The 22,945-nt window shown below is 45.5% G+C and overlaps 1 protein-coding gene across 3 annotated transcripts in view; it reads right to left on the reverse strand.

The window, feature by feature from the left end:
• Positions 1-22,945, reverse strand: part of BMAL1 (basic helix-loop-helix ARNT like 1) — a 659,821-nt gene that overhangs the window by 199,805 nt on the left and 437,071 nt on the right. For all 3 annotated transcript variants that reach the window (XM_078680912.1, XM_078680911.1, XM_078680910.1), the window contains one exon: positions 6,309-6,426. In XM_078680912.1, coding sequence (XP_078537038.1) covers positions 6,309-6,426 — 118 coding nt within the window. The remainder of the gene's footprint in view (positions 1-6,308; positions 6,427-22,945) is intronic.

Raw genomic sequence — 22,945 nt, forward strand, 5'->3', positions numbered from 1 at the left:
CATTCCACCCTCATCTGCACACTGGAGTTTTAAATATGGTTCATCTGCAATACCCTTCACTGCTTCTCCTCCTACCTTTCCAATTGACCCAGGGTTGTTCACATGGGCAGCTTCAGGTCCCAAAATACCCGTAACACCTGTGGAGTTCCCCAGGGTTCCATACAGTCTCCTGTGATCTTTAACCATTATATGGGGCTGCTAGGTGCTCTTCCCACAGACAGTTGTAGACTTAAATTTACAGGTATGCCCAGACATGGATCCCGTGATCACTGGACTCAAGCTGCAACCAACTGATGATCGCTTAGTTGGGTTTAACTGGTCTGGAATTGCTTGTGGTCTTTTCTGGAGAGGGCCAAGACTTACAGTTCATAACAGACTGTTTGCATGAGGAGCAGAGTCCGTACTGATTTCAGTAAGGCAGACCTCTGTGTAGTGTGGCATAGTGGGTGAAAAACAAAGAGCTGGAATGCCAGAGCAATTGCCAATGGCTGAGACTTATTCCAGCATTCCATCCAACACCTTGCTGTTACTCACAGATAACAGCATCCAGATTCACCAATATACCAATCATGCACAACTCTCCTTGAAAGTCTCCTCTGCTTCAGGCATCCGTTGCCTCAAACACTGCATGCATTTCATCCAAACATTGTTGCCCAGACGGGACCTGAAGCTCAACTCAACCAAGAAAGAATTCCTGGTATTTGTCAAAAACAAACAAGACAGAGTACAGACCTGACTCAATTATATGAACCTTGGTGGCTTCAAACCCCCAACTTTCACCGAATGACAAGTCACTTGGATTCACCCTGGATATCAAGGAACTCATTCCCAGAAAACCAAAGACTGCAACCCAATTTAGACTTCTATAACTAGTTGACTTTATGCTTGTCTTTAACAATGTACAGAGCTCTGCTGCCTTTTCAGTAGGTAAGTGCTATAGAAATACTATATAGATACAGTCTCATTTGGAAATTGTCCTCAGAGGAACCATATACATTTTCTTCTACAACCACTAAAGTATCATAAAACCCTTAAAATCACAGTTCAAACACCTAAAAGTTAAATTAAGCTTCTATGGCTTGTTACGTTTTGAAAGTATGGCTCAGTTCTTGGCACTATTCGGTTAAAAAAAGTTCAAGAGAACGTGATCATTTTGCAAGTCCTTTGTAGAAAATGAATCTGCTTTTTTCTGCAAACTCTTTAAAATGGTTGTTATTCCACTATAGAGGGCAACTGCCTTCATAATTCCATTTATACCACTAGCCATCTCTGCTCATTGCCTTTCAAGGTGAAAAGCGCTCTTGTTTCAAGCAGATTGTCAGTCATCTAAACATCTCTGTGAGGAGTGGAAGAGTATCTATTAATTTGTTCTTTTCAACACTATAAAAATATTGGTTGTCAACAGTTAAAAAAACAGAGATGCATCCCAAAGGTGATGAATGTGTGTCACAGAGCGTGATGAATGGCATGGCTGGGAAAGTGGTCTTATTTGCGAAACACGATGAAATCTAACACGGTGGGCCCAATTCACAAAGTTAAATTTAGGCATGAAGTCTAAGTTTAGACGTGAAGACCAATGGCCTGATTCACAAATGTAAACATAGACTTCAGGTCTAAAATTAGACTTCAGGTCTAAGTTTACCTTTGTGAATTGTGCCCTGTACCTGTGGCCTCAGGGCACTACGTAGGTAAACACTCGACTAAGAAAGGGCAGCTTGATCATCAAGGTCTTTGGACTTTATTCCTAATCCTGCTGTAAGGATCACCAGAAGATGCACAAAGGACTATGATGATGAGGGAAACCATAACAATTCACACATTTGCTAGCCTAGCACCGTCTGCTTTGCAAGCTTACCCTGAATTTCTATGATTCTGCTCATGCCAGTTAATTTCAGCAATCTATCAAGTCCTAGAAGATGTTGGAGCTGGTGCAAGAGGCCATACTATTGTGCAGAAGAGCAACAGTACGGGGCACAATACTCAGTGCATTCTTAACGACCAGAGTTGTCTGACCTTCCCAAGTAAAAGTTGTGGAGAAAGTGACACAGCCTGTTCTATTCCTGTACACAGAGAAGCTGTAATGACTTGTAACTTTAGCTTCACCCATTATTGTTGTAACAATACTGAAAAGCTAGTATTACATATCTTAGAAAACCCAAAAAGAGAAACTGTCAATATGCCTGCTTTTTATTCAAGTTTGATGTTGGTCACCATGTGACACGTTGATGTAAGTCTCTGTAATATGATGTATATTTGTATAATAAGTACTGTGACTTTTTAAATCACAGTGTGGAATATTGTCCATTTGGGAGCATATTAATCCCATATTTAAATGTGTTTATTAGGAGAACGGACAAGCTTCAGCAGTTTGATGATCGGTTGACAAAAGAAACTAGGGTCCATCAATTGAAGAATGTTCTTGACTGCGTTGAATGCACACACAGTCAAATCTACTTTTCAGAAAATGAAAACAAATACAATAGTGATTGTGTATTAAAGGCAGCATTTTATTTGAGCCCTGCATAAAATAATAGTAAAACTTTCTAATCAAACAGAACGTTTAAAGTTGGAACTTTAACTTTGGCCAACTAGAGGGCATAGCCATGTCTACAGATTTCCAGATAAGGATGAAATAAGGGTCACAAACAAAATCAACTCCACAGAGGACACTCTTTTAAATCAATCTTTTTAAAAGACTTGAATACAGCATTGGAAGTTAATAATAATAAAGATCATCCTTGGTAATGGCGAGCTTTTCCCCAATGCTAAAGATGTCAAGATGTTTGAATTTCTTTGAGTTGTGCATAGCAACAGCAACTGATGCTTTATGAGAGAACTGGAAACAAGCCCTTGTTCCATCTTGTTGAGATAAGAGGCGCAAGCAATAACACTTGCATTCTCCAAGCAATACAAAGGTAGCATGGTAATGTGCACTTGGTGTTTTCTGCTTAAGTGCCCCTAATGCATTTCATATTTTCATGTATTCCGGAGCTCATTTTTCATTTACAAACAAGTTTCATTTAGTGACAAGATAACATTTTGCTTCATTATAGGTTGACAGTGCATAAATTATTCTTGAATATTTATTCATGTGATTTATAATATGTAGTGTATTTATATGAGAAACAGAATACATATGCTAATTATTTCATTTTACATTATTTATAACAAGGTCTGGTCTTTTCACAATAAACAGAAAGTGTATTTGTTGGACTTGGACCTCTCTGCAGGCCCAAATGTTTTGCCTTCAACCCTCCTATTTTTGCTGAATTCGTTTTTGTTAGATTTAGGACTGCACACTTTATCACTGCTACCCAGGGCTAATGTTGCTTACTCCCTAAAACATGGTAAAAGTGGCTTCCATCTGATTGGCATAATTCATCACTTAATAGGTCCCTGGTAAAGTGATATGCCTTATACCCAGGGCCTGTAAGTTAAATGGTACTAATGGGCCTGCAGCACTGATTGTGCCACCCACTTAAATAGCTACTTAAACCATGTCCCAAGCCTGCCATTGCAGCCTTAATGGAGTTTTGAGCTGCCAATTCAACTTGGCAATACAACCCCCCTGGAAAACCCTAAACCTCACCCTTTAATTGCATATAAGACACCCATAAGGTAGGCCCTAAATAGCCTATAGGATAAGGTGCATTGTAATTAAAAGGTTGGACATGTACTTTAAAGTTTTACATGTCCTAGTAGTGAAAAGAAAAGTCTTACATTTGTTTTCCAACAACTGTGAAGCCTAACTCTCCCATAGGATAACATTGGGCTGCCTTATTCCATTTACTAAATGCTAACTGTTGATTGGAGGCAGGAAACAATTTCATGTTTAGTGCCTTAAAAGTTGTAATTAAAAATCCTCTTTAATGGGACAGTCAGATTTTAAGTTACAGTTTTGAAAATGCAACTTTCAGAAAGTCTGCCTTTTTCTGCCCTAACCATTTGGCGCCTGTAGCCTTTCCTAGGTTACATGACTGGGCAGTTGGACTTTGTTTATCCCTTCCAGGCAGCCACCAAATAGAGGGATTAGGGATGCCTGATTGGGCCATCAACTGGAAGGATGTGGGTGGGGTGGAGCTGGGCACAACCCCACTTGCAACTGATTAGGCTGAGTTCTGCCTTCACCCAAAGGGCTTGTCATCCCTGCATTGTTCATCCAGCCAGCTTGGAGCCAGGGCAGGGGAAGCAGAAAATGTCAAGCACTTCAAAGGAAATTCCCTTGAAACTTCTCCTACTTCAAAGAAGGCAAAAGGTATAAAAATAGGGCCTCACATAGTGCCTGTAATTATTTTCCCTCTCTCTCTCTTTTGTTATGAAAATAAAAATAGGGCCCTCATACCCAGTCTTCAGTTCCCTTTCTAGACCTACGGAAAGACTCTCAGTGCACTGCCTGCTTCTGTGGCCTAATGTGTAATCCACAAGACTGCTTTGCTGTACCTGAAAGAACTGCTGTGCTGTCTTGAATCCTCAGAGGCCTTCCCTGCTGCTTGAGCCCTGTTTCATCATTTAAATAGAGGACTACCAGAGTGACTCTAGGAGCTAGATGACTGGCTTCCTGATCAGAGCCTCAGGCATAGAAAAGGCTCCAACCAAGTGGCCCCCTCCATTCCTAGACCCTTAGTTGTGGTGTTCAAGGTGCCCAGATAGCCAAAATCCCAAACTGGGGTCATTTTTGGTTAAAAACGGTGATGGGGCCAACCTGCTTGTTTATCTGCCACAGTTTCATCGCCAGTTGGCTTGACTTTGCAGTAGCTCCCAGTACATTTTTCTCTGCAGAAACAAATCCTTTCAGTGGTCCTTTGCCAAAGGGGTACCCAGCCTCATGGAACTCTTGCCGGCTACAGCCCCCAGCTTCCACCCGGTGGAAATTTTCAACTTCCAAAAATGAGACTAAGTCCGAACATAGAAATCTTCACCAAGACTTCATCCAGCGGCTCCCCGATGATGATGCTTTACCCTTCTCAGAACACTTTTCTTTGAAATTTCCTCTAAATTCGAAGGTAAGTGCTGACCGGGACCAATCCACTTCTTGTATACGACTCATGCTCCATCACTGCTGGACATATTTTTTTACCTTGACCTGGTCTCGCGCAACCAAATGTTTGCAGTAAGGGCTTTAAACTTTTAGGTGCTAGTTCTGGAGTTACATTTTAAAAATTCATAACTCCTGTTCCACTGATTGAATTTTTGTCATTTGGTGTTAAATAATTAATTCAAATGTACTCTATTTTTCTATATTGGTGTGGGATTTTTCTTGTGTTGTATTTTCACTGTGTTACTGTTTGTGTGCTGTATAAATACTTTACATATTGCCTCTAAGTTAAGACTGCCTGCTTTTGTGCCAAGCTACCACGGGTAAAGCAAATGTTAATTTAGTGACTTCTGTGGTTCAACCCGACAGGGATTGTGGATGTTTGTTGAACAGAGGTCACTCCACCACCCCCCATTTCAACTAACAACCCAATTTCTCAAAGTATTCAAGGCTGGTATTGACAAACATTCTGCAGAGAGATATCCTTTGCTCTTCCCAGGATTTTCATAACAACTGCCAGGTTAGGCCCAATCCAGAAGTCTTGGGTTGCTTGTATTCTGGTTGAGTGAGGACCTGGCTTTACAGTTCAGGCGGGACTATTGCTACTGAAGCAGGACCAAGGCTGACTTGCTTGTTGCTGGGTTTATTCTGAGGTGGCACAGTGGGCAAAAAAACACAATGGGTTGGAATACTTCCGAGAGCGATTGTCAGTGTTTACACTATTTGCAAGCAATGCTCGGTACGTCAGTGAGTACGTCTGCAGCTAAACCTGTTGATGAGAAAATTTGTCTAGATTTAACACCTTGGAATATGGGCGGGAAAATTGGGCACATTGATGGAAACTTATCGTGCTTTATCACCAACAAACGATAGCACTGTAATGGTAAATGGGCCAGTTGTCAGACTGTGTTCCTCAATGGTTAGACAGATCAAAGAAACAGTGCAACGTCATGGCACAGGTGAACCCTACACTCGACCTCGGTGACGCCAGAAAAGACCAAGGAGCACATGCCACTTCCAAATCACAGACTAGACACGAATAGTTGTCTGACTTTAAATGCTCAAAATCGAGTATAAAAAGTGCACAACCTGCAAAGTAAATCCACAATACAAATTTGTTTCAAGAATACATTTGAAAATGCATACGTCATAGATAGCGTTTGTGCAAACCTAAACATTCAAACAGTGACATATTTTAAATAATAGATGAAAAATACTCCAAAATACCCGTATGTAATTATTTTACTCTGAAAGATAATGAAATGAAACGTACTTTTAGCATCGATTAGTCTTTCCCGTGGTGCCGTATCTGATGAAGATAACTGTTCCTTAACTTTGGCAATATCTTTAGGATGTAGGTAGTCAAACAAACTCTGACCAATCAGATCGTTCTGAAAAAAGACAATTATAAAACAAATGGTAATTAGAAAGTATACTTTAGAAGAAATATACCAAAACAAAACATCATACTATGTGTTTAACTATTGGAATGTGCCTGTATCCATATATTATGTATTCTACATATCTGGCTGCGCATCAAGTGTTCTTCAACTATGCATTTTGTCAAGGAACAGCTAAACTATGAATCTCCATTAAGAAAAAGCAATTCGAACACATAGCAAAATTAACAAGTTACTTACGTCAAGTAACTCTCTTTCTGGTGTATGTTCTATCCAACCCCAAGATTCCTCAACTTGAGAATATAACCAGGAACCATTCTGGATCTGGAAGATTTTTGCAGCATAGCCCCTATGTAACGTTAAGAGGCACCATGCTGCTCTGTATCAGCCTTATTCCGCCACAAAAGTGATAGTCAGAGCCTCATAAAGGCCATCTCTGAGAGCTGACACAATTTTATTTCCCGACACTGGCTGCACCCTCGGATATAGAGTTCAACAATCAATCAGATGTGCCAGAAAACAGATCTTTAATTTGGGACCTTTTCAAATGGAGAAAAAGAACCTTCCACAGAACAAGGAGGTGAGATGGCAGTGTGGAATCTGTGGATACATAGAATATCAAACAGAAAGACTGTAACACAACGTGAGTAACTTGTGCTTCTGATGGATCTTTCTCATCGTCCTCATTTTGTGAACAGATATCAGAGCAGTACTTCCCAAGGTGGAGGGTCTGTGGAATGGTTCAGATCAAAAAGTTCTGCAGGACCGAATGGGCTAAATGCCCTTCCCGCTAAACCTAGCTGGCAAGGCAGTAGTTTCTCATGAACTTGTGCACTGATGCCCATGTTGTGGACTGACAGATATCCAGAACGGGCACCTCGCGTGCAGTGATAGCAGCGTTGGCTCTGGTGGAAAGTGCCCTCAGATCTTTTGATGCTGCTTCCTATTCAATGCTTAGCAGAACTTTACACAGAGGAATATCTATCTTGATGAGGTTCTTTTCTGCACTGCCATGTCTTTCTTGGCCCAGAGAAGAGCTGTTTATCCACAGGATGGTCTTTGGTACGATTGGTGTAAAATTTCAATAATCTTTTAGGGTTAAAACAATTGAGTCTCTCTTCCTCCTCCGAGGGGCGATGTGGAGCAAAGCATGTCACAAGAGTAGTGGACTGCCCGATATGAAAATTAGTCACAACCTTCGGCAGAAAGGTTGCTACAGTCTTCAGCACCAGTTTATCGGGAAAAAAGAGGCTGGACTGGAAGAGCCTGAATATCACTCATACGATGAGCTGAAGTTATTGTGCGGAGAAAGACAGTCTTCAGAGCAGGGGTCTTCAACCACTTTTGTAGTGAGAGCTACTTCTGATCAGTGAAAATCATCATGAGCTATGCAAGGCTAAGCAACAAACGCATTGTTACTAGACACCCTCACACCCAGATCCACTGTCTAAGTCTAATGTCCATAAAAACAGATACTATGGTTTGAACAAAATATTACAACTAGGGACCCTTTGACAGGACTGCCATGTGTGTCAGTGAGAGTGTTGTCTTTGGGAATGTATCAACATGTGTGCGTATGAATGGGATAAATGTGTATGGGTGACTTTGAGCCTAAGTCATATGTACTTGTGTCACTGGAATACCTGTCATATGTGGCACTGTTACATGTATAATACAAACATATAACCATTTTTTTTAAATGGGAGAAATTGGGAGGAGGAGCTTGGCGGGCATCCGTGATGGCCGCGTGAGCACAGCGCTCTCCGGACCCCCGCCACTCCCGGCATGATATCCTGAACATATCCTGATTCTTCACGAGGATCTATGTAGAGGACGCTGGGCTGATCTTCCAGGGATTTTTGGAATTTGATTTGGACCCGGGGCGCCGAAGATACGGCGATTTGAACTTTCGGGGTCCGCCCTTGCAGTGCGCCCGGGACTGGGTGAGGCTCTCTGGCCGTCTCGGAGTTGAACAACAGCGGCAGGGGGATTGGACTTGTGGGTCCCCCTCTTAAGTTTCGGTTTCGATTCTGCCTCAGACTGAGACATCTGGCAGGAGAGTCTGGCCTGGGCTGGGTCCGGCGCACTGGACGGCTGTCGGGCCTTTGGCTGGCTTATTCTCCTTTCAGGCTGGTCCTCTCCTAGTGGTACCCTTGCAGCTGCCTTTTGGTCCCGACGCCCTGCTTTCCTGTGGCCATTTCCATCGGGTCGATTGAGTCTCCTGGTGACGTGGTTTCCAACATGGCGGGCAGAGGGGACCGAGAGACACGAAAGACCAAGACGCCCCTGCGTGGGGGCCCGGTCCAGTCTAACGTTATGGACCGCTACACCCATGCGAAGGGGTCCCTCGGAGCCGCCCTGCCTGGCCCAAGTGCGGTTGACCACATTGTGGACGCATCAACGGAACCGTCCTTGCAGGACATCATGGGCGCCATTTCTGGCATGAAGGAAACGATAGGCCAACAATATGAAGCTTTGGCCCACAAAATCGACACAGTGGCCATTGATGTGAACTTGATTCGGGCCGACCTATCTAAAACCAATGAGAAGGTGAAGTCGTTGGATCTCAAATCATCCAGCCTCACGGCAGACGTCTCGGAGATACAGACGGAGATTGGCAACCTCCGTAGGGTGAACGATTTCATGACCCGGCGCTTGGAGGACTTTGAGAACAGGGCACGTCGCTGTAATGTGCGTGTGGTTGGCGTTCCGGAGAACCCAGAACCGCACTCTGTTGATCTCCTGGTCGAGGACCTGATCCAGAACTACCTTTCTCCGTCTGGGCTGAGTAAATTCTTCGCAGTGGAGCGTGCCCATCGTGTTCCGGGAGGCCAGGGTAAGCCAGGCGCCCCGCCGAGGCCTATTGTTGCGAAACTCTTCCACTATAGGGATCGGGACGCTATCCTGCAGGCATCACGTGTGAAGGGCCCGGTGGCCTTTGAGAACGCCACGGTGAACTTTTATCCGGACTTTTCTCAACAGGTGCAGAAACAGCGTATGGGCTTCCGTGGAGTCAAGAAGCGTCTCCGGGACATGGGATTGCGCTACGCTATGCTTTTTCCGACCAGGCTGCGGGTTGAGTACAGTGACCGAACCTTTTTCTTTGATCGGCCTGACTCTGTGAATGACTGGCTGGACTCTCTGCCGGACCGACCTCCTGCGGCTGAGTCCGCCGCCCACCCGGGTGGTGCTGAGGGTGGTATAGAGAGCTGAACTATTTGTCTATGCCCGGGTCCTCGTGTAAAGTAACTTCTTCTGGGATTCTATGCCTAAGTGCCTCTACTATCTGTGTGTTTTCCTTGTTATTTATCTTGTTGGGGTGGCGGGTGGGCCAGAGCCTTTCCTCCTCCGGGGTCTTTTTGTAGAATGGGGGTTCTTGGGCGACAGGCACACTGCATATTGGGGTGGCTTTTTAGCTTCTTGCAGGGGTGCAGGGTGGGGGGTGTTTCCTTTATTGTTGGGGGGTGGGTGGGGGGGGAAGTTTGATGTTTGTGTGTTGTGTCCTCAAGGCGATTCTATCTTGCTAATGATGTTTTTGATGTCATGCTCATTGGAGGGGGGTTGCGGCGTTGCTGTGTGGGATGGGGGGTAGCGGGTTGAGGTTTATTTTGTGGAATGTTAATGGTCTGGGGGATCGTATTAAGCGGGGTGTGGTGTTGCGATGTCTACGACGTTTGTCTCCAGATATTGTTTTTCTACAGGAGACTCATTTAGTGGGCAATACATGTCGTGCAATGAATAGGTGGGGCTATCGCCTCGCCGCACATTCGGGGTTTACCACGGGTTCCAGGGGGGTGGGTATCCTTGTTCGGGCTTCCCTCCCCCTAGCTATTGATGATGTGATCCTTGATGATCGGGGGCGTTATGCCGTCCTCGTGGGTCGCTATGAGGGTCGGACCCTTTCCTTGTTTGCCGTTTATGTGCCCCCCGGTCTACAGACCTCTACCTTTTCCGATTTGGGCCGTGTGTTGTTGAACCTCCCTGATAGTACTCTCTTCATAGCAGGTGACTTTAATTCTGTGTTCTCCGGTCTACATGATCGTCACCCCCCAGGGACACCCCTTTGGCCCAACAGTGGCTGGGTGGGTTTCTGGATACGTTCGGCTTGGTGGATTGCTGGAGGCTTATGCATCCTACTCAGCTTCAATACACTTTCCACTCTGGGGCCCATGGGAGTCTGTCTAGACTGGATTATTTCCTGATGCCTGCGGCGCAGTCGCCGGCGGTTCGTGAGATTAGACACCTCCCCCGGGGCATCTCTGATCATTCTCCGCTCTGGCTTTGTTTTGAGGTGGGGGTGGAGGCGGCGGGCCGGGTGGCTCCTATCAACCCATGGTACCTCACCTCCCCCGAGACCGGCAATCTCTTGATTAAGTCTTTGGACAATTATTTTTTAGACAACAAGGGTTCCGTCTCCTCTGCGGTATCCCTGTGGGAAGCCTTTAAGACGGTGATTCGCGGGCAGGCCCTTTCCCTTATTACTGAATCCAAAAAGGCGCGGAATCGGGAGGTGGTGGACCTTGAGAGGGAGATTGCTGAGATAGAGGCTGACCTAGAATCGGATGTTACATCTGATAAACTCCACGCCCTGGGTCTGAAACAATTTGCTTATAAGTCTTTGGTCACAGATGCGGCTAAACTGATGTTTCGGGAGCAACAGGGTCGTTTGTATGATGTGGGGGACAAAGCGGGTAAGTTATTGGCATGGTTGGATAAGAAGGAGAGGGCGAATCGTGTGGTGCCTGTGATTCAGACTTCGAACGGTGTGAGAGTGACAGACCCGGTTGGAATAGTTGAATGTTTTGCGGATTATTTTCGTGTGGTTTATACCCCTTTGTCTGAACGGGATGTTGATGACTCTCGCCTTTTGTTGCGTGATATAGCTCTGCCCAGTGTTTCCGATTTAGACCGAGTCTCTTTGGAGTCCCCTTTTACTACGGACGAGATAGCGACGGCCATTCGCTCACTCCGTTCGGGCAAAGCTTTAGGCCCGAATGGATTGCCAATTGAATTGTACAAGCTAAGTCCTGACAGGGTGGCGCCCTATCTTCGCACCATGTTTTTGGAATCCCGCGAACGGGGTATTCTCCCATATGATCAGCGTCTGGCTACGATAGTTGTTATCCCCAAAGAAGGTAAGCCTCGGGACCTTTGTTCGTCTTACAGGCCCATTTCCCTGTTGAATGTTGAACCTAAAGTCCTGGCTAAGCTCCTGGCTACCCGCCTCTTGACGGTCATTAGTGGCTTGGTTCATCCGGATCAATCCGGATTTATCCCGCATCGCAACACGGCTCTTAACCTACGTCGTCTCCACGGAGCTGTTGCGAGGGCGGGGCTTCTGACGGAGCCGGCCATTTTGGCTTCGCTTGACGCCTCAATGGCCTTTGACACGGTAGAGTGGCCCTATCTTTGGGCAGCTCTTGAGAAATTTGGTTTAGGACCTGAGTTTATTGGTTGGGTGAAGTTGTTATACGCCGAACCCTTGGCACAGGTAGTGGTGAACGGTCGGGTTTCTGTCCCCTTCTGTCTTGGTAGGGGGACCCGTCAGGGGTGCCCCTTGTCTCCGTTGCTTTTCGCGCTTGCTCTGGAACCGTTGGCTGCGTGGCTTCGATGGGAACCTTCACTCAAAGGGATCCGTTGGACACCGGATTTCGAAGACCGCGTCTCGCTTTACGCGGATGACATTCTTCTGTATCTTACTTCCCCGCGTAAATCTTTAAATGTCTTATTTGACGTTCTTACTTCGTTTGGTGCTAACTCGGGTCTGGTTATTAATTGGGCTAAGTCCTGTGTGTATGTTCTCTCGGGTGTTTTGCCCCCATTACCGGACAGGTTTCCTGTCCAGGTTGTCCAATCTGGCTTCAAGTATTTGGGGATCTTTATTACGCTGGACTCCTCGCTCCGGTTCGAGCGTAACCTCCTCCCCCCGCTTCTTAGACTGCGACTGGATGTGGCCCGTTGGCGTAAGCTACCCCTGTCTCCTCTGGGCAGGGCTGCCCTTTTTAAAATGATGTCTTTACCGCGATTCCTCTACGCGCTTCAAAATTCTTTTGACGACATTCCCGCTACCTATTTCCGAGAGATCGAGAGTCTTCAAAGGCAACTGATCTGGGACGGGCGTCCACGTATCGCCCTTGCGAAACTTACCATCCCTTGGTATGACGGGGGCATGGCGCTCCCCGATATCAAGAGATATTATTGGGCTTCCCAGCTGTCTGCCATTAACCACGCAATGTATTCCCCGGGTCGGGATCCGGCCTTTGAGATGGATAGACTCCAGCTGCCGGGAGGGGATTTTAATAGAGCGCTTTATTCCAGATCGGCCGGGCGCCATCTTGTGGGCCCGTCCAGGACCGCAGTCAATGTGTGGCACGCCGCGAATGTGAGTTTGGGATGGGAGAACCGACTGACAATGGTGACTCCGCTTTATGCTTCTGAACGTTTGGGGTGTCTCTGGTCGACTAAGGGCTTTGACCGCTGGGATATGATTGGTATATGTAAAGTGGGTGATGTCTGTGTGAAAGGTAGAGTGAAGTCTTTCCAGGCCCTTAAGGCAGAATATGACTTGAGTGATAGAGAGTTTTTTCGGTATTTGCAGGTCCGGCATGCCCCCCTCAGTTCTGGCTCCTGATGTGACCCTGCCCGAGTCCTCCCCCCTTGAGGATCGCATACTGGATGGACACCTGCCCGATAGCACTATCTCCCTTATTTACAAGAAACTGATTAATAATCGCGCTGATTTATTGGTCCGACTTAGGGAGGTTTGGGTCGGTGACGGATTGGACTTGGATGACGAGGATTGGCAGTCGGCACTCTCTTCTCCGAAAGAGGTCGCCATCCCCGCCCGTCTCCGTTTGGTTCAACTTAAGATCCTCCACCGGGTGTATGTAACTGGTCCGCGTCTGGTTATGATGGGTTTTTCCCCAGATGGCTTATGCAAGCGTGGTTGTGGGATGAGTGCTACATTTCTGCATATTCTTTGGGAATGCCCGGTGGTAGCAGCCTATTGGAGTGATGTGCTTGCGGTGATGACTGTTGTGACTGGTATTACCCTGCGGCCTGAGGCCCGACGATGCCTGTTGAACGTGTGGGAACCCACCGACTATTCTGTGGCACAGACCAGATGGGCGACCTTGGGATACATGGTCGCGAAGCGGGACATTGCGCAACTCTGGGGCGCATCCAGACCGCCCGAAGTCTCGGTGTGGGAGGATAACATGGACTGGTTCATGTTCCGAGAGAAGACCGTCTATGTGGCTAGGGGCAGACCCAGGGCGTGGACGAAGATTTGGGGTCAGTGGAATGCATATCGTGGAGATATTTGTACCCCTCCCTTGGTTGACACTCCCGATGTTACCCTATCTCCCTAGGCTGACGTTCCCGAAAATTCTTTCCTGTTATTTTAGGATTTTCCTGCCCTCCCCGCTGGCCCCCTCCCCCCCGGCCTTGCCGAGTTCCATTGATTTGCTTTTGTCTTCCTGAGTAGTGTCTCTCCCCTCCGCCTTTTGGGCTGACTTGATTAATGTGCATTCGCCTTGTTTAGAGTTCGTTGTTTTTATGATTAATACAGAAAATTATTATGTTCTGTCCTATGTTTTGAGCAATAATTGGTATATGCTTTGTGCCTGGCCTCGAAAGTGATCGTTTGCTTTTTATGTTGTGCGTTGCTATTAGCGGCCAGCCCGTGTGGTTGTGGGCCCATCTCTGTAATTTTTATTTGATTGCTCAATAAAAGTCTTTAACCAAAAAAAAAAAAAAAAAAAAAATGGGAGAAATTGAGAGTGCAGAAAACATTCTGCAAAAATGTTCATGATATGTAAAAATTTTCTGCACTTCACATTTCTACCACATAAATTAATGGCTATATTTTTCAGTTATAAGTACGACACAGTGTCTAACAGCCACTGGGAGCAAAATGCCTGCTGTGTGTAAAGGCGACACTTTGAAACGGTAGAAAGAGCTAACTTTATGTTCATATGGATCCTATAAAACTCACCAGTTAAATGTAATCCCATTTCCAAGTAACACATTTACAAACACCAGGCATCTCCCAGTGGCTGCAGACAATGTGTCATATTTATAACAGAAAAATACAGCCATATTTTTTAAATGGGAGGAACTTAAAGTGAAAAAACATGCTCCATTAAACATTAAAACGTATTTGGCTTAACTGAAAGGGGAGAAAAACGTTAAGGCCCACGTTTCATTGAAAGGATTCTATTTTCCAGTAGTGAATATGGCACTGTGTTGCTACTGAGAGCAAGAGGGCTGTTGTATGTAAATGTGACACTTTGAAATAGGAGAAAATTAAAATGAAGAGATAACTTAATCATAAAGGTAACTTTTCATTTTAATTTTCTACCATTTAATAGCATTTAGAAACATCATTTTGTTTTCACACTCCAATATTAGGTTGACAAGGACTTATTTAAGAGTTACAAACCTAGGTGTTTCTGCTCTTTACCTCTGTGCCCTGGGTCATAAATCTGACTCCAGCACTGCTCATTATCAGGCTCTTCTATCTGCAGAAAAGATAAGAAAATAACAGCCTTCTCTTAACTTTAAAAGAAAAATTTGACCCTGTGCTTTAAAAAAAATGAACTTAGGGCTGTAAGCTACTCTGAAGGTGTCAACGAGCTACTGCTAGCTTGGGAGCTACTGGTTGGAGACACCTGCCTCAGAGGCAGCAGATGGAAAGAGATGGAAAGGCATACAGGAGTCCCATGCTCAACTCTAGGCAGAATGATTCTCCAACAGAGCTCTCTTGGGAACTCCGGTGCACAAAAGTGCTGACATTGCATGTTCTCAGAGAGGGTGAAGAGATCAAGTCAGCATGTTTCCCATTGCTGGAAGACACCCATCCCCACCTCCAGGTGTAACTGCTATTCCTGGTCCACAAGGCGTCGTCCACTGAGTTTGTCTGCTTTGGTGTTTAAAGATCCTGTCAGGTGGTGCATAACCAGGGAAATGTCCTGACGATTCAGCCAGCTCCAGAGGTGCAGGGCCTCCTGGCAGAGGACTCTGACCCTACATGCGCTGCTGGTTGCAATACCACATGGTGCTGGATTTGTCCATTACAAAGTGAACCAGACTCCCTTAGATGGATGGTAGGAAGGCTTTGAATGCTAAGCGAATGGCCTGCAAATCAAACAGGTCCCTGTGGAGTTAGGTCTCTACCGGACTCCCCATCTCAGCTATGATGCATCTGTCACCAATGTCAGCTCTGGGTGGGGTAAGGAGAGGAATCTGTTGGTTCTATTGCAGTCCAGCATCCACCACTGCAGATCCTTTCCAGTTTCCTATGAAACCTGGATGGAATACAACAGGTTCCTTTGGTGATGGGCTCACTGAGACTACATATCCCACTTCAGAGCCTGCATATGCCACCTGATGAGTAGGATGCAGGAAGCCAATAAGCCCAGAAGCCTCAGAGTCATTCTGAGACCTAGGACAAAGGCTGAACCCTCTGGACTAAGGCTCAAATGTTTTGGAATAGTTGATCCACAGGAAAGGTCAAACAATGCATGTATCTAGAATTGCTCCAATGATCTGGAGCCTCTGTGGGGGTGATAGGTGTGACTTTGGCATGTTGATAGTGAATCCCAAAGATTTTCAGAAATTTGCCATGGTGTGAATGGCAAATGGGTTTAGGGCAGACAGAATCTGGGCCATTGAGAGCATCTTGAATTTGTTCTTCCGCAGGAAGAAGCTGAGAGGCCTAGGATCTAAAATAGGTTGTAGGCCTCTGTCCTTTTTCGGCAGTAGGAAATAGTGGGAGTAATATCCACACCCTACTCCAGAGGCAGACAATCTTTCAATGGATCCCTTCACCAAAAAAGACTGTACCCCCTGCAGTAAAAGGGACAGGTGCTACTCAAAGCCACTCTGATGTGAGCGGAAAATGCAGTGGGTTGAAAAGGAATAGCATGGTTAAGCCCTGTTGAACGATATGAAGGACCCACTTGTCAGATGTTATGTTCTGCCACCCCTGGAGGAGAAGACTGATCCTGCCTCCCACATAGCAACAGTGTGCAGCTAAGGGCAAATTAAATCAGTTTGGAGCCTGATGCAAGATGGGTGGGGGACTGGGAGATTTGCTGCCTGTGATTGCTTGGTCATGGTCTACTGGATCCCAGACTCAAAAGAACCCAGGTGTCTGTTGCCTGGGCGGTGGGTCTTGGTATTGCCTGTATGCTAAAAGCCAGGCAAGGCTTTGAAAATGGTGAAATTATTGGCCATACTGCCCCGCGGCCATTGAGAGGCCCAGGGGAAGCACTGTCACTTCGCTATCTTTGGAGTGGTGCGGTGAAGAATCAGACGTCACGCCAAAGAGGTGAGACCCTTCATAATTCATATCCATAAGTGACATCTGAACATCTCCAGAGAAGCCCGTGGATCTCATCCATGCATGGCATCGAAGCATCACACTACTCCAGGCTGTTCTGCCTAAACAATCATTAGTGTTCAGTCCTCATCTGATAACGTATTTTGCTCTATCCTAGTCATCATGACTAGTTTACCCCAGATTGGCATGGAATTCCTCTGGGACTGCCGGCAGGATCTTGGCGATCATGTTCTTTAATGTGCAGGAATATCTACCCAACAAACACGGACCAAAGTGCCATGCAGGCCAAGGAGAACATTAATTTCCCCAATACCTCAATATCGTTTTACTCTGTCTCGGGGAAGGGGCGGCATAGGAAATGAGTTGGAATAAACTCTCCTGGTAGATGTCTGAGCTAGCAGGCACTCGGATATAGTGTGCTGTGTCAGGAAAGCAGGGTCACCTGGAGCAGACCTGTGACGTCGGGCTACCTGCCTATTCACAACTGGACAAAAGCAACACTCAGTCCAGGTACCCATGAGAGTGTCAGTCAGGCAGTTGTTGAATGGAAACAAGGGCTAGGATGAAGCCTACCTAGGTTGCAAAACCTCTGTGAAAACATTCGGTTGTACCTCAATAGGAGTTAAAAGTAGATCTAGGACTTAAGTTGCGCAACATAAACACAGCAAATGAGCCTGTCTTTTCTGTTGAGAGGCCTGCGGAGAACCCAACTCAGTATTAGGGAAAGTATCCAAGCCACTGCCATCATGAAGGTCCAAGTAGAAATTGTCGTCAGGTTGTGGGGGTAAATAATCTCCATCATCCATATCATTATCGAAAGCTGGTTGCGTTTAGTCAGAATGTGATCCAAAAAGTTGCTGAAATGCTGAAGTGCAGCTTCTAGGTAAAGACAATGTTTTGGCAGAGTCAGAACTAACTGGAATAGGGAGCGTCAGAACAGTTCCAGGGACGTGATCTTGGTCAAGGTCAAGGTGGATCCGGTTCTTAGTCGTACAAAAACCAATTCCTTCTCTGGTGTTAGCAGTTTGGGGGCTGGTATCGATATGGCAGGAACCAGAATGGATCTTGCTGTCAGCTCTAGGGTCAGAGCTGAACCTGAAGCATGTTTGGGAGGTACATCGGAACACAGGATGGATACGCCGGTGGTAACCGACTAGTGGCCTGCACAAATCAATGGGGCACAAAGGCACATCAGAGGGAGCGGAAGGGTGCCAAGGTTTTGCATCTTGGCTTCTCTGAAAGCCTCAATCTGTTGTGATGTCAATGAAATTTAGGGTGCATCGGGATCAGATGCAGAATTAGGTCCTTGGTGGGGGACCAGCAGCGAGATGAAAAGGCACCTTAACAACATCAGAGTTTCTCTGGAAGAGGGTGTAGGGACTGAGAGGAGTCCTGTTTGGTCTTCTTGTGCTTCATCTTCCACTTCAAACTTACTTAAAGACTTGGACAGCAGCAATGAACTGCCCTGTGAATAGCCCAAGAGCAGTAGGCGAACCGCACCCTTGACTTTGAGTTGGAACAGGACTTATGCAACTTTTTTTGGTTTTCAACAATGTACAACTTGGCTTCGCAGTCCCGAATCAACTTTGGAGTCACAAAGGCACACTCCTTCCACGACTTGGAGTTGTTGCCCAACACAAACACCAGAGACACGCATTATCGGGCTTGTAACTGACATCTGTTTGCAACATTCTCTACAAGGTTTAAGCCCTAAATATGTCGGAGAAGACATGTTCCTTTGCACTTTGGAAAAGTAGAATCTTAACAGAAAACTTGTCCACAGATGAGAAAAGGTTGAGAGCTAGCTCCAGATCCACATTTGAAGGCACAGAAAGAAAGGAAGAAACTGATCTCGCGCGTAGAGGTTGCGTTTATATGTAACTCCCATCAAACAAGGCCAACGTGAAGCTGCACAATGCCAATTACCAGCATGCATGGGCCTATGATCTAAAAAGCACCTGGATCCACTCTGGTGTCTGGGGATATTCACAAGGTGGGCAATCTACTAATATAAGTATCCATCAGAAATCATGAAATAGGAATATTGAAAAGAAACGGAAGCTGGGGTGGAATTAGGCATATTCTCAACTTAATTCACAGAACACAGACATACCACAACAGTTATTGAACTATGCCTTCCAGATAAGCATTGTTTCTTTGTCAATTACATATTTTAAAGTGAAAAATTACAGCACACATAGAACTTAATACAAAGTTACTGACCAGGAACAACCGTTTAAAACAGAAAGAGTTATACTGCACGTTCTTGATTATCATTTGAATGCAACTCCCCTTTCAGTGATTTTCACCCTGGACCCACAGAGTGACCACTACAAACCTGTACATACTGTACAAAGTAGGACTATCGTATTCTGTATAACACAATAAAAAACATAACATTCTTGGCAGATGTAATTTCTGCTTTTGAAGCTGAATAGCTTTGTATCCACTTCAATTTGTTGTGTAAACCTTCATCTAGTCTCATGTAGACTGAACACAGTGGCATGTAAGGAACAGCTCTATGTGGAACACTCCACTACCTCCGCAGGATTGGATCCATGGCACATAAAAAGTCCCACAAAAAAAATACCTGTGGAACAAAACATCTTGGACTTCAAGAATTTAAAACAATTTCAGAATCCATCAGCTCTATTATTTGGGAGTCCTTAAAGTCCCTTTTGCTCATAAATGCTCGCTCTTGACAACACCCACACCTTCTACTTTAGTTCTGACAAAGACCTTAATCTCTACGCTAGTTAAAGGGTACCCTGTATGGACTCTGGTGTCATGGGGAATGTAATTGGCACTCTGCTGATAAATGATCATCTGAATGATGGAGTTGCACTTACCTCAGGGACCTTAAAACAATATTCGAAAGTGACAAGCGTCATCACTTAACAACATCCCTCAGTGTAAGTTTTGCTGTCTCTAACAACTTCTAATAGCACTTTACAAGCCTCTCGGCAAGTTTAGGTTTCATATATCTTAACTGCCATTGCACAATTGTTTATTTTTTTAACAAAGAGCCAGCTGCAAATATCAACAGGCATCAACAACTTTCGAAAGAGATAATGCTGCTTTAATTGTTGTATAATGATAAAGTGTGACCTGCTGTGCATTACAAGGATATTGCAAGTGACTAAGGAGTTCCAGTAACATACATAGCTACAAAGTCGAAGGCCAAGTTCACTGAAAATTCATGGAACTCAAGGAGACTTGTAGTATACGAAGGCAGAATTGATGGAAAGTTCATGGAACTCAAGGAGACTTGCAATATCCGAAGACCGAATTCACGGAAAGTTCATGGAATTCCAATGGGACTTGCAATATCCTTATAATGTTAGGGCTGGTGGTACTTTATTCCTTTGACACCTGGTTATACCATTACCCTTCTTACAAAACGCTTAAAACCTTGGTGCAGGCTCTTGCACGTTCATTACAGACAAGATGAATAAAAGCAGAACATATACTGTGAAATTTAACACACCAAAAAGCAGTAAGCAATTTTCGAAAAAAAGATATTAGAATCTGTTAAATGTAGGTCAGGTTAAACATTCTGTGGCTCACATTATGTAGAAACATGCAGAAATTATATATTCAATGGAGTGACATGTAGCATGGAAAAAATAAACATGTTATCTTAAATCTTTCTGCTGATCCTTTGTTCGGTTTCCAAAAAGATATCAGAAGCTAGTTCCCAATTTCCATGTTTAAACTGCAGATGTACATATTCTCTATGAACTGCCTTTCATCCTGGCTGCTGACTCTGGCAGCAGGCATTGTGATGCTGAAACTCAACTGCAATCACTTATTACAGTTGAGCAGCTACACTATTTGTTTATTACAGTCGACAAGAGATGCCACAAGTAATAAGGAAATTAGAGAAAGGCTTTCAAAAACGGATTGCAGGGTCCCATGTATTATATTAGGATATAACGTTAATGTTAATTGATTTTTGTATAGCGCTTAATCACCGGCAGGTCTCTAAGCACTTTAGAGAGAGTTGCCAAAAGGTCATTAGTGGATGCATGGCAGCACAGGGAAGGGGAGTTAAACATTATCCAAAACGTACCTGAAAAGGACAATTTTGAGCTGTTTCCTGAAGGGGGAGTGCAGGTTCCTTGCGAAGGTAATCAGGCAGTAGGTTCCATAGTTGAGGAAGCAAGACGGAGAAGGCTCTGCCCTCTTTAGATGCGGTGTTGCACCATAGAGGGGCCAGGCGGCAGGTCTCAGATGACCGGAATGTGCGGCCCGGAACATAGTTCTACAGGCGTTCTTTAATTTAGGCTGGGGCTTTGCCGTAAATTGCTTTATGGGCAATGCAGAGACCCTTAAATTTTGCTCTTTGCTTAATAGGAAGCCAATGCAGTTTGCACAGCAGAGGGGGGACGTGGGCCCTTCTAGGCAGCCTAAAAATCATCCTTGCTGCGTCGTTCAGTACCACCCGCAGTTTATTAATGAGTTTCTGGGGAAGGCCGATATATAAGGCTTTGCCGTAGTCTAGTCTAGAGACAACTGTGGCTGACTCAATCATTTGTAGTGAGGCAGCTGAAAGGAGGGGGACAAGTCTCCGTAGCTGACTCATGAGACCTATACAAGTTCCGACCACTGTGGTAACTTGGTTGGCCATGGAGAGCTTGGAGTCGATCTTTATGACCAGGCTTTTCACAACGGGTACTGGTGTGGGGGTGGCAACCAGCTCTTGGGGCCAGAAACAATCGCTCCAGGGGTTGTCTTTCGTGGGGATGGCAAGGATTTCTGTTTTGTCAGGGTTCATTTTTAGTGAATTGGCTGTCATCCAAATCACTGTGAATCTGAGGGATTTTTGCGCCAAATCCTGGGCATGGGTAGAGTTGTCAATCCAGAGAATAGGTTGGGTGTTGGCCGTATAGTTGAAAACTCAGCAATCAATGCGGGCTAGCGCTGACACCCGAGGCTGTAGGTACATGTTGAAGAGGAGCGGGGACAATGTGGAGCCCTGAGGGACGCCAAAGGTGAGGGTGCCCCTATCCGATACCTGCTCCCCCAACTGGATCTTCTGGGACCACTCTGACAGGAAGCATTCTAGCCACGGGTGTGCCAGCCCGTGAATGCCCGGGTCCGTGATTCGATCCAGCAGCTGTGTATGGCTAACCGTTTTAAACGCCGCAGATAGGTCTAATAAAATCAGGACGCTCGGTTAATGTCAGCCATGATTCTGAGGTCATCGAGAACAGACAGCATCATCAGCTCATTACTGCGATGGGCTCTAAAACCAGCCTGTCGAGCCTGGAGTAGCTGGTGTTCCTCCAGGAAGGATGAAAGTGTCTTGAGGACAGTTGTTCCACAACTTTTGCCAGGCAGGGGAGCTGGGAATGGGCCTATAATTCTTGAGATTAGCAGCATCTGCTCCAGGTTTCTTTAACAGGGGGTGACTCTGGCCTCCTTCAGGTTGGAGGGTAAGTAACCAGTCTCCAAGGAGTTGTTCAGTAAAGTGAGGATCTGCCTTTCCAGCCCGGGAAAGGCCATTCGGAAAATCCTTGGGGGGCAAGGGTCTGCAGGAGAGCCCGATTTGATGCGATTTATCAGTTGTATCAGTGACGCTGAATCCAGGTTAAGGAAGCTGGTAAGTTGCTTGCAGGGAAAAGGAGGGACCTGATTCTGGACTAGAGAGCTCTGATTGAAAGGGGTATTATCAATCTCAGAGAGGATGTCCTTGACCTTCTGAAGAAAGAAGGTCTGAAATACATTGCAGTCTAGGGGCACGGCTGCAGATTTCACCTCAGACTTTGGCTGAGTTCTTTCAGTATTCTGAAAGTCTTTTTCTGTTTGTTTGGCGCGTCTGTAATTCTTGCCTCGTAATATTCAGCTTTCCTGTTTGTGATGGATTTTTTATATGAGGTAAGTGAGGTTTTATAAGTTATCAGCTCTGCTGGGTCATATGCTTTACACCACCGACTCTTGGCTTGGCGGAGGCTTTGCTTCCTTTCCTTCAGAGTCTCATTAAACCAGAGGGCCCTTTTGCGTTTGTTTCTGACTCTGTCTCTTCGCTCCGGTGACACTTTATCTGTGGCTCCGCTCAGGGTGTTTGTCAGGGCTTCACTCTCCTGGTCGAGATTTCCTTTTTTAAATGGGGGGGGCCTGAGTAGGGTATCCACTAGGTTATCAGTCTCAATTTTATTCCAG

The sequence above is a fragment of the Lissotriton helveticus genome, chromosome 3_1 (assembly GCF_964261635.1).
Source record: "Lissotriton helveticus chromosome 3_1, aLisHel1.1, whole genome shotgun sequence".
Classification (NCBI taxonomy): domain Eukaryota; kingdom Metazoa; phylum Chordata; class Amphibia; order Caudata; family Salamandridae; genus Lissotriton; species Lissotriton helveticus.